We start from the raw sequence: 11,127 nt of genomic DNA, 5'->3' as shown, positions 1-11,127 counted from the left end.
GGAATTTTGGGGGATTTTGGGGGTTTTTAAGGGGGTTTGGGGCAGATTTTGGGGGTCTGGGGGAGTTTTGGGGTCACCCCAAGGGTCTGGGGGGGATTTTGGGGTCACCCCGAGACCCCTCCCCAATTCCAGCCCCTTTTGGGATCCATGGGTGGGGCTGGACGTGCCAAAAATGGGAATTTTGGGGAATTTTTGGGTTTTTTAGGGGGCTTTGATCAGGGTTCGGGGTTTTGGGGTCCTGGAGGGTTTTGGGGTTTTTTTTGGGGGTTTTTGGGGTGACCCCTCCCCAATTCCAGCCCCTGCAGGAGCTGCAGGCGGGGCCGGAGCTGTGCCAGAATTTGGGATTTTTGGTGTTTTTGTGGGAATTTTTGGTGGATTTTTTCTGGGAATTTTTAGGGGTTTTTAATGGGGGTTTTGAGCAGGGTTTTGGGGTTTTTTGGGGGGGTTTTTGGGATGACCCCTCCCCAATTGCAGCCCCTGCAGGAGCTGCAAGCAGGGCCGGAGCTGTGCCAGAATTGGGAGTTTTTGGGGGATTTTGGGGAGATTTTTGAGCGGATTTTTGGGGGGTTTTTGGAGGGGTTTTGAGCAGGGTTTTGGGGTTTTTTGGGGGGTTTTTGGGGTGACCCCTCCCCTATTGCAGCCCCTGCAGGAGCTGCAGGCAGGGCCCGGGCTGTGCCAGAATTTGGGATTTTTGGGGGATTTTGGGGAGATTTTTGAGCGGATTTTTGGGGGTTTTTAGAGGGGTTTTGAGCAGGGTTTTGGGGTTTTTTTGGGGGGTTTCTGGGGTGACCCCTCCCCTATTCCTGCCCTTGCAGGAGCTGCAGGCAGGGCTGGGGCTGTGCCAGAATTGGGAATTTTTGGGGGATTTTGGGGAAATTTTTAGGGTTTTTAATGGGGGTTTTGAGCAGGGTTTTGGGGTTTTTTGGGGGGTTTTTGGGGTGACCCCTCCCCAATTGCAGCCCCTGCAGGAGCTGCAAGCAGGGCCGGAGCTGTGCCGGAATTGGGAATTTTTGGGGGATTTTGGGGAGATTTTTGAGCGGATTTTTGGGGGTTTTTAGAGGGGTTTTGAGCAGGGTTTTGGGGTTTTTTTGGGGGGTTTCTGGGGTGACCCCTCCCCAATTCCAGCCCCTGCAGGAGCTGCAGGCGGGGCCCGGGCTGTGCCGGATGCGCCAGGACCCGGCGCGGCCTCACCTGGTGGGGACGGCGGGGAAGGAGAACGGGCTCAAGGTGTGGGACCTGCAGCGGCCCCAGGAGCCCCTGTTCCGTGCCAAGAACGTGAGTGGGAGCCCAGAGACACCCCAAAAACACCCCAAAAAATATCCCAAAATACCCCAGAAACAGCTCCAAAAACAAGCCTTGAAATACCCTGAAACCATCCCAAAAATACCCCAAAAAATATCTCAGAAATACCCTAGAAACAGCTCCAAAAACAGTCCCTAAAATACCCTGAAACTATCCCAAAAATACCCCAAAACTACCCCAGAAGTATCTCAAAAACACCCCAGAAATTCCTAAAATCTACCACGGAAATATCTCAGAAACAGCTCCAAAAACAATTCCTAAAACACCCTGAAACCACCCCAAAAATACCCCAGAAATACCCAAAAACTACCCCAGAAATATCCCAGAAAACAACCCTTAAAATACTCTGAAACCACCCCAAAATCCCCTCAAAAATACCCAAAAACTACCCCAAAAGCATCAAAAAAATACCCCAGAAATATCCCAAAAACAGTTCACCCAGCAGCCCCTAAAATACCCTGAAACCAACCCCAAAAACACCCCAAAAATACCCAAAATCTACCCCAAAAATACCCCAGAAACAATTCCAAAAACAAGCCTTAAAATACCCTGAAACCACCCCAGAAACACCCCAAAAATACCTGAAAAATACCCAAAAAGTACCCCAGAAATACCCCAGAAAACAGCGCCACAAATAACCCCTAAAATACCCTGAAACCACCCCAAAACTACCCCAGAAATATCCCAAAACCAGTTCCAAAAACAACCCCTCAAAATACCCTGAAACCACCCCAAAAACACCCCCAAAATACCCTAAAAACAATTCCAAAATACTCTAAAAGTATCCCAAAACCGCTTAAAAACCAACCCAGAAACCAACCCCAAAAATACTCAAAAAGCACCTAAAAAATAGCAAAAACCAACCCCAAAAATACCCAAAAAATACCCCAAAACCACCCCCAAAAATACCTCAAAAACACCCAAAAATCCCCAAAACCAATCCCAAACGCGACACTAAAAATGCCCAAAAATTACCTTAAAAAACCCCAAAATATCCCAAGTTGTCCCAAAATGTCCCGAATTGACCCCAAACGTCCCCAAAATGTGGCAGGTGAGGAACGATTGGCTGGATCTGCGCGTGCCCGTCTGGGACCGGGACCTGCGCTTCCTGCCGGGCTCCCAGAGGATCGTCACCTGCACGGGGCACGGCCAGGTGGGCACCGGGGGGGCATCGGGGTCACCTGGGGGCACCTGAGAGGATTTTGTGGGGTCCTGAGAGGATCTGGAGGGATTTCAGGGGATCCTGGGGGGATTTTGGGGTGTCCTGAGGGGGTTCTGGGGGGTTTTTAGGGGGTCCTGGGAGGATTTTGAGGGGTCGTGATGGGATTTAGGGCAATTTTGGGGGGTCCTGGGGAGATTTTGTGCAAAATGGAAGTAATCCAAACCCTATCCAAAAAAAAAAAAAAAGCAGACCATAAATAAAAAGGTTATAAGAAATTATAAAGAGTCATCTAGTCTATCCATTGTCCACAGAAGAATCAAGGTTTATGGTTTTCCTGAGAAAAACCCAACAGCAGATGAGAAAGAAATCCAACAATCAAGACTCCATGATATCCCAATCTACTTCACAATTTGACAGAATTCTGTTAGAAGTATTTTCCCAACTTGCATCAATCTTACTAGAGCAGTTTAGAGTTCTTTAGCAGTTCTCCTACACACCCTGTACACAAAGGATTGTAAAATTTCTTTTCAGCAGACTTTTAATTGTTTGAAGATTATTTTTAAAATCCCCTTTCCCATCTTTTCTTCTTTAGATTAACCAGCCTCAATATTTCAGTTCTCTTCCAGACACCAAGTTATCTAAGGCTGATCACCCTCACTGTTCTCCTCTGCACTCCCACTGCTTCGCCTCCTCCCTGGAGGATGCCCAGAACAAAACACCACACTTCAATTTAGGCCTTAGGGATTACTTCATGAGGCTTCTTGTGGGCACTGCGATATCCTTTTCACAAGTTTAACCCTTCAGTCTTGGTGGACCACAGACTAAAAATTATCATCAGATCTTTTTTCTACAGAACTGCCCACTAGCCAGTTATTCTTAACTCTGAGTTCAAGCATTTTATGCCTCTTGTTACTCTAAAAGCCTAAATTGATGCTTTTCTTTACATGGTGTCATCCCACTTTCCTCTCAAACCACTTCTCCAGCCTGCTAAGATTATGCTCAATTCTCACTGTGTCCTTCAACATCTTTGCAGTCCCTCCCAAGTGCACTTAGTAACTGTAATCCAAATGCAAGCTCAGTAACTGTAATCCAGATGACAATGAAAAGCACTAATGAATGTGCTGAGTATTACTGGTCCAGAATATCTCCCTCCTTTCAAGAGTGACTCAATGGGTACAGCAAGAAGCCTGACTTGACACTCTTCACACTGGAGATTCAGGCTCAGGAGGAGCCCCCTCCTCAAAAAGGGGTGAAGGACGAGGAGGGGGACGAGCTGTGGGACGCTCTGGAGTCCATCCCCACCCCCAGGAGGGGCAAGAAAAGGAAAAATTCGGGGATTTGAGGGGTCCCGGGACCCCCCAAAATCCCCCCACGCCCCCTCCCCCGCTGTATATAACGTCCGACGTGAGGGAAATAAACGGAATTTTGGGGTTTTTGGAGAAAAAAATGGGAATTTTGTGGGAAATTGGGGCTGGGGGTGATGGGGAGAGCACAAAGGGATTTTGGGGGCGCGGCCCCTTTAAATCTTTAACCCCGCCCCTCAAGGGGTTTAGCCCCGCCCCCAGGAGCTAATTTTGCTAATTAGCATCTCAGTAATTAGGATTACCCCAGCAGGGGGTTTTGGGGTGATTTTGGAGCTTTTTTGGGGTACCCTGGGGTGACACTGACGTCACCGAATCGTGGCCGCTATCGCGATAGAGCAGTGATAATTATTAATGAACGATTAATCTAACCTGGTTTTGATTAATTAGATTGGGGTAATTAAATCGGGGATGACATGCAGAGCAGAGAGGAGGCTGCAGGAGCGACCCCGAGTGACGGCAGCGTGGTTCATATCGCGATATAAACGCGATAATCGCGATTAATCGCATTTCTGATCGATTCTTGACCATGAGGTCCCTCCAATCCCGGGCCCATATCGCGATAGAATCGCGACTCACTCTGTTTTTCACCAATAAAGGTCCCCGGCGGGGTGCACGGTACTTGGGGACACCTGAGGGACACCTGGGCGACACCTGGGGGTCACCTGGAGGTACCTGGGGGACACCTGAGGGGCATTTGAGGGCACCTGGGGACACCTGGGCACGGAGCGGTGCCAAAGAAGGCGCTGGGGGAGCAAGGTTTGCTCCACAAGCAACAATTTCACCTCCCCAGTCCCTCCCAGTCCCTCCCAGTTCATCCTGGTAACCCCAGGAGCAATGCGGGCAGTGAGAGGAAAATGAGTTTAAACGGAAGCAAAACCTTTTTTTTTTCATATAAAAAACCTGTTCAGTGGAGGGGAACGCCCCCGCCAACCTTCCCGTCCCGTTCCCCGCCTCTTTCCCAGCTCAGCCCGCAATTTTCTCCCGATTTTTCCACGCACGGACCCCAAAAATCGCTAAATTCTGCCCAAATTTACGCTCCCATGCTGCCTTTGGCTTCGCTACTTTGCATGATTCCCGCCTTTTATTTGCATAACTCCGCCCCTCGCCACGCCCACCAGTTAGAAGCCCCGCCCCTCCGCCTTCAGCTCGTGATCTGATTGGACGAGCCAGAATTTTGATTTGCATTCGGCACGCTTATTAGGAATCTTATATCTCATTAGCATAGCCCCGCCTATTAAAAAATCGGATTGCAAAGCGTAATCCAACCCAAAATGGGTTAAAATTCTGGATTTTGGGGTTAAATTCCCGGTTTTGGGATGCTGGGCTCAGGTTTGTCCCCTGGCAGGGTCACTGGGGGGGCTCAGATTTGTGTGACCCCTCCCCAATTTCCTCACCTGGGCTTCCCCCCTCCCTAAATAACCACAAAAAAATCAAGGTTTTTAACAAAAATAGCCATTTTAATTATTATTAATATTAAAACTTTTCACGATGCAAAAGCTGGAAAAAAGAAATTTTAAGGAGTTAGGAACCTGAAACGCCTGCAGGACCCCAAAATCTTCATTTGTGACCCCCCCAAGGACTCAACCCCACCCAGGGACCCCCCAAAACCCCCCCAGGGACCCCCCAGAGCCTCAGGGGGAACCGTTCAATCACAGGGCTCAGTCTGGGGCGGTATCGCCTCATCCTCGGCAGGGGGGACCCCAAAAAAAACCCCAAAATCCCCTCCCCCAAACACCCTCACTCACCTCAGTCCCCATGGCTCACACCTTCCCAGTCCCTCCCAGTCCCTCCCAGTCCCTCCCAGTTCATCCTGGTAACCCCAGGAGCAATGCGGGCAGTGAGAGGAAAATGAGTTTAAACGGAAGCAAAACCTTTTTTTTTTCATATAAAAAACCTGTTCAGTGGAGGGGAACGCCCCCGCCAACCTTCCCGTCCCGTTCCCCGCCTCTTTCCCAGCTCAGTCCGCAATTTTCTCCCGATTTTTCCACGCACGAACCCCAAAAATCGCTAAATTCTGCCCAAATTTACGCTCCCATGCCGCCTTTGGCTTCGCTACTTTGCATGATTCCCGCCTTTTATTTGCATAACTCCGCCCCTCGCCACGCCCACCAGTTAGAAGCCCCGCCCCTCAGCCTTCAGCTCGTGATCTGATTGGACGAGCCAGAATTTTGATTTGCATTGGCCACGCTCATTATGAACCTCATATCTCATTAGCATAGCCCCGCCTATTAAAAAATCGGATTGCAAAGCGTAATCCAACCCAAAATGGGCTAAAATTCTGGATTTTGGGGTTAAATTCCCGGTTTTGGGATGCTGGGCTCAGTTTTGTCCCCTGGCAGGGTCACTGGGGGGGCTCAGATTTGTGTGACCCCTCCCCAATTTCCTCACCTGGGCTTCCCCCCTCCCTAAATAACCACAAAAAAATCAAGGTTTTTAACAAAAATAGCCATTTTAATTATTATTAATATTAAAACTTTTCACGATGCAAAAGCTGGAAAAAAGAAATTTTAAGGAGTTAGGAACCTGAAACGCCTGCAGGACCCCAAAATCTTCCCCAAATTCCCCCCCGGTGAACAATTCCCCCTCAGCATGAGAATTTACCTTTTAAAATTCACGAATTGGATTAAAAACCCCCAAAATTCCCCCGTGGGGGTGGGGGTCACCCCAGTGAGGACCCCCGGGGGGGCAGAACGCTGTAATGGAATAGAGGGGGGGTCAGTGAGAGCCCTGGACCCCCCCAAAACGCCCCCCGAAGCCCCCCAGGCCCCCTCAGACCGTCCCCGCTGGGACTGCTCGTCCTCCTCTCCCCCCGGGGGCTCCAGGGGGTTCCACCTTCGCAGGTCCTGGGCCCCACGGGGGGGTCAGACACGTGGGGGTCTCCTCATGGGGGGCCTGGCACCCCAAAATCCCATCCCGGCACCCCTAAATCCCACCCCAGGATCCCCAAAATCCCACCCCAGGATCCCCAAATCCCAGCCTGGCACCCCAAATCCCAGCCTGGCACCCAAAAATCCTACCCCAGGATCCCCACATCCCACCCTGGGACCCCCAAATCCCAGCCCGGGACCCCAAAATCCCACCCTGGCACCCCAAATCCCACCCCAGGATCCCCAAATCCCACCCTGGCACCCCAAAACTCCACCCCGGGACCCCTAAACCCCACCCCGGGATCCCCAAGTCCCACTCTGGCACCCCCAAATCCCACTCCAAAGACCCCAACCCCTCCCTGGGACCCCCAAATCCCACTCCATGATCCCAAATCTCCTTTCAGGTACCCCCAAATTCCACCGGAGAACCCCCATCCTTACCCTAGGATCCCAAATCCCTTTTAGAGACCCCAAATCCCACCCCGAGATCCCAAAAACCCCACCCCTAAAACCCAAAGCCCACCCCGGGACCCCCAAATCCCACCCTGGAACCTTTAAATCCCACCTCAGAATCCCCAAATCCCACTTAGAAACCCCCAATTCTCATTCCAGGGACCCCCAAACTTTACCCCATGATCCCAAATCCCACCCTGGGACCCCCAAATCCTACCCCATCACCCCCAGACCCCATTTCAGGGACCCCCAACACTCACCAGGCCCAGGGGTCCCGCAGCTCCCGTGGCTGTGGTGGAATCTGGGGGGTCAGTGTGGGGGGGTCCTGGGGCTGTGGGGGAAATTGGGGGGTCAGGGAGGGGTCAGGGGGGTTCAGTCCCCGGCAGGGGGGTGCAGCCCCCTCCCCAAATCCGATCAGGGCTTTGGTAACTCTGCTGCCATCGGATTCATCCTCCAGCTCAGGGGGTGTCATCGCTTCGGAATGGGGGGGCTGGGGGGGGATTTGGGCGTTTCAGGGGGGCTCTGACCTGAGCTGGGGGCACTGCGGTCCAGGGGTCACCTCAGGGTGAGGCATCTCGCACTGCAAAACATCAATTAATAATATTTATTTCATTAAATTGCTGTTAATTAGGGAATCGTATGGCTGCAGTGTCATTGCTGCAAATTGGGGGGGAATTTGAGGGGGTTCAGGGGGGCTCTGACCTGAGTTGGGGGCACTGCGGTCACTTCATGGTGGCCCGAAGATCACCCTGGGCTGCAGCTTCTCCCACTGCAAAATCCAAATGAACGGTATTTAGTTAATTAAGTTTATTAATTGGTTAATTGCGGGGCCCCCGCAGCTGCTCTACCCCCCCAGCAGGGACCCCCCAAACCCCCCCGGGGTCCCCCCAGAGCCTCAGGGGGAACCGTTCAATCACAGGGCTCAGTCTGGGGCGGTATCGCCTCATCCTCGGCAGGGGGGACCCCAAAAAAAACCCCAAAATCCCCTCCCCCAAACACCCTCACTCACCTCAGTCCCCATGGCTCATGCCTTTAAAACAAAAAGAAAAAAAAACTATTAAATGACAATTCTAACAAAGCAAAGCTTTATAAAACTTCAGTTTAAATTCCATGAGGATTTAAAGCTCTAAACGAGGATCTGAACCTCCGCACGTGGTTTAAGCTCTTCAAAGGGTTAAACCCCCTCCCCCACCACCACGAGGGTCCTAAAGCCCCCCCAAAAACGGATCTGGAGCCCCCTCTTGGGTCAGTGCCACTCAGATTATTCCAGAAGCTTCTCCACTGACCCATCAGCAAGAGAGAGTTCAGGGTGATCATCCCCGCAGCACTGCTGCCCTAAAATCCCGGTTATTAAACCCGAAATGACTCACCTCAGGCACCAGCATCGTTTCGCGGGCAAAAATACTAAAAATGAAACAAAAAGAAAGGACTTAGGATCACAAAATGTTACAAACATGGCGCAGCCAACTCCCGAACCGGGGCAGGACGAGCCCTCAGAGAACTTTACAATCTTCACCGCGCCATCAGCACAGGTCTGTGAGAGACTCATCCCCGAGCAGCCCCTGGGGAAGGCGCGGACCCCTCACGGAACCCCTCAGGGACGGACACAGCGACTGCACCGTGAGGGGAACGGCGCCTGGAGGGCTCCAGGCTGCTCCCCATCAGCCAGGGGAGAGGGAACGCGGTTATGGAGGCCGCCGCACCCCCCTGAAAACCCCCCACATTCCCCCCTCAGGCCTCGGAGCAATAAGAATCTGAACCAACCTCTTCCGACCGCTGCTGGGACAAAATGGCCGTCGCGCTCCCTCACGGGCGCTTAAATAGCGCGCGGGGCATGCCGGGAAGGGGGCGGAGCGTGAGCGCTGAGGGAGGAGAAAAAGGCGGGAAAAGACGGGAGGGACGTGGGGCGCCCCCTGGCGGGTGAGGCCGTGAGGGGAACCCCCGGGGGGGTTTTGGGGGTGGTTTTTTTTAATTAAGAATTCCATCAGAATTCACAGAATTCATTCGGCAATTCCAGAAGGGAATTCGGAAGGGTTCGGAGCAGTCAAATTAATTGTCTTGATGGCTTTTCGGCTTCCTCCTCCGCCAATCGGGTGTTTCCGGGTCTTTCAGCGCGTCCCTCAGCTTCACTCGGGTATTTTCGTCACCTTTCGGCTCCCTCGGTCCCGCCCACCGCCGCACTCGGGTATTTTCGTCACTTTTCGGCTCCTTCGGCCCCGCCCACCACCCCCGCACTCGGGTATTTCCGTCTCCGTTCGGTTGCCTTTCCCCGCCCCCCGCTGCACTCGGGTATTTCCGGCAGCGCTCGGCTCCCTCCGCCCCGCCCCTGCTGCACTCGGGTATTTCCGGCAGCGCTCGGCTCCTTCCGCCCCGCCCCTGCTGCACTCGGGTATTTCCGGCAGCGCTCGGCTCCCTCCGCCCGCCCCTGCAGCACTCGGGTATTTCCGGCAGCGCTCGGCTCTCTCCGCCTCCCCCACAGAGCCTCATTCCCCAGACAGCGTCTTCTCATTAGCAGATTCCAAATTAACGCTCATTAAGCTCCTCCCTCTAATTAACCACTCCATCAGCTGCTAGGGAACCCCTATTAACCCCTCCTAGGCCAATTTCATCCCCAAACCGCTCTGAACGCTTCCCAACCAACATAAAAACAAAGTCAAAAAACTCAACAAAAGTGGCCAAAAAAGCTCAAAAAGCCCCAAAACGGCGGGAATTGAGCCCAAATTCCTTTATTGAGCTCAGGAGTTGGCGTTGGGCCCCTTCTTCTTGCCGAAGGTGGGCACCACGTTGACGAAGCGCCGGTTGTACTGCATGCGCCGCTTGGCCCGCCCCGTCTTCTTCTTCTTCTTCTCCTGCTTGGCCACCTGATGGGAAACCGGGGGGTCAGGGGGGGTCCCCAAAACCCTGCCAGGGTCCCCGAGCCCCGCGGGGGTCTCTAAAGGCGGGGGGAGCCCCCTCAGCGCTCACCTTGGGGGTCTGGCCCCTCACTTTGCCGGCGCGGGCGAGGGAGCCGTGCACCTTCCCTGGGGGGAGAAGGAAATCGGGGTGTTGGGGGGGGTCGTTTTGTTAATTAACACGCAGTAATTAGCGGCCCTCCCCCGGAATTACCGCCCAGCAGGCGCGTGGAGAGGTCCAGGGTGGTGAATTCGGGGAGGGGGCTCTGCCCCAGCACGGCCTCATCGTCCAGGGGGGTCCCGGCGTGGAGCAGCACTTGGTCCTCGGGGGGGACCCCCGAAAGCTCGGCCACCCTCTCCTGGGGGAGGGGGACAAAGAGAGGGGGGGGTCAGCACCCCGAAATGCGGGGGGGATTGGGGAGGGGGACAGCCCGAATTTGGGGGCTCACCTTGATCTGGGCGAGGGTCTCGGAGCCGGAGAGCTCGAGGGTGAGGAGGGTCTGGCCACGGATGAAGAGCTGCATGGNAGGACCCCCCCTCAGCGCCTCAGCCTCCTCTGACCCCCAAAAAACCCCCGGGACCCCCAAAAACCCTCCCACACCCCCCTCAGGGCCTCACAATCCCCCCCAAGACACCCCAGGCTCCTCAAAACCTCCTCAAGCCGCCTCATCACCCTCCCCCAGCCCCTCCCCGCCCTTCTGACCCCTCAAAAAGCCCCAAATCCCCTCAAAAACCTTCAAATCCCCCCAAAAAAATCCCCAAATTCTCCCGGACCCCTCGAGCGCGGCCTCACCGCGGCGTCTCCAAGGCGGAAAAGGAAGCGCGCAGGCGCGGCGTGGTGACGTCACCAGCACGTAAAGCGTGCGTGACGACGCCGCCAGCCACGGAACTACAAAGATGGCGGAGTTCTGGCAAGGGGCGTGGCCCGGAAAAATTTCGGAGCTTATTGGTTTAGAGCGCTGGTGGGCGGGGCTACACGGAGCGCGTCACTTCCGGGCGGCAAATCCCCGCGTTGCCGTGGCAACGCGATGGCGGCGGCTGAGGATAGGTGTGGGAGGGGCGGGTTTGGGGGGGTTTTTGGGGGGTTT

General features: G+C 53.9%; 2 protein-coding genes, 1 long non-coding RNA gene and 4 other non-coding genes across 8 annotated transcripts; 1 reads left to right on the top strand and 6 right to left on the bottom strand.

Moving 5' to 3' along the window:
* The first annotated feature begins 1,103 nt into the window (after positions 1-1,103).
* WDR74 (WD repeat domain 74) lies at positions 1,104-2,497 on the top strand. Its single transcript, XM_041489505.1, has 2 exons — positions 1,104-1,275; positions 2,354-2,497. The coding sequence occupies exons 1-2, from the start codon at positions 1,165-1,167 to the stop codon at positions 2,495-2,497; spliced, it is 255 nt and encodes an 84-aa protein (XP_041345439.1). The 5' UTR covers positions 1,104-1,164.
* Positions 2,498-5,453: 2,956 nt separating this feature from the next.
* On the bottom strand, positions 5,454-5,521 carry LOC121365375. The gene has a single exon (XR_005957005.1). It is a non-coding gene; the product is annotated as a small nucleolar RNA SNORD31 (small nucleolar RNA).
* A 914-nt stretch (positions 5,522-6,435) lies between these two features.
* LOC121365372 lies at positions 6,436-8,927 on the bottom strand. 2 transcript variants are annotated; one of them, XR_005957002.1, is made up of 7 exons: positions 8,913-8,927; positions 8,519-8,552; positions 8,158-8,178; positions 7,851-7,917; positions 7,676-7,728; positions 7,409-7,479; positions 6,436-6,521 (listed from the first exon to the last, which is right to left on the bottom strand). It is a non-coding gene; the product is annotated as an uncharacterized LOC121365372 (long non-coding RNA). The 2 variants fall into 2 exon arrangements; XR_005957001.1 differs by lacking the exon at positions 8,913-8,927 and having other exon boundaries at positions 8,519-8,887.
* On the bottom strand, positions 6,593-6,718 carry LOC121365376. The gene has a single exon (XR_005957006.1). It is a non-coding gene; the product is annotated as a small nucleolar RNA SNORD22 (small nucleolar RNA).
* Positions 8,038-8,105, bottom strand: LOC121365374. The gene has a single exon (XR_005957004.1). It is a non-coding gene; the product is annotated as a small nucleolar RNA SNORD31 (small nucleolar RNA).
* On the bottom strand, positions 8,400-8,473 carry LOC121365373. Its single transcript, XR_005957003.1, has one exon. It is a non-coding gene; the product is annotated as a small nucleolar RNA SNORD26 (small nucleolar RNA).
* Positions 8,928-9,858: 931 nt separating the features above from the next.
* On the bottom strand, positions 9,859-10,569 carry LOC121365371 (ubiquitin-like protein FUBI). Its single transcript, XM_041489506.1, has 4 exons — positions 10,489-10,569; positions 10,254-10,398; positions 10,113-10,168; positions 9,859-10,009 (listed from the first exon to the last, which is right to left on the bottom strand). The coding sequence occupies exons 1-4, from the start codon at positions 10,561-10,563 to the stop codon at positions 9,884-9,886; spliced, it is 402 nt and encodes a 133-aa protein (XP_041345440.1). The 5' UTR covers positions 10,564-10,569; the 3' UTR covers positions 9,859-9,883.
* Positions 10,570-11,127: the final 558 nt, after the last annotated feature.

This window comes from Pyrgilauda ruficollis, unplaced genomic scaffold (assembly GCF_017590135.1).
Source record: "Pyrgilauda ruficollis isolate IOZ18807 unplaced genomic scaffold, ASM1759013v1 scaffold941, whole genome shotgun sequence".
NCBI lineage: Eukaryota > Metazoa > Chordata > Aves > Passeriformes > Passeridae > Pyrgilauda > Pyrgilauda ruficollis.
Note: the sequence above shows the minus strand (reverse complement) of the source record. Positions and strands in the feature narration are given on the sequence as shown.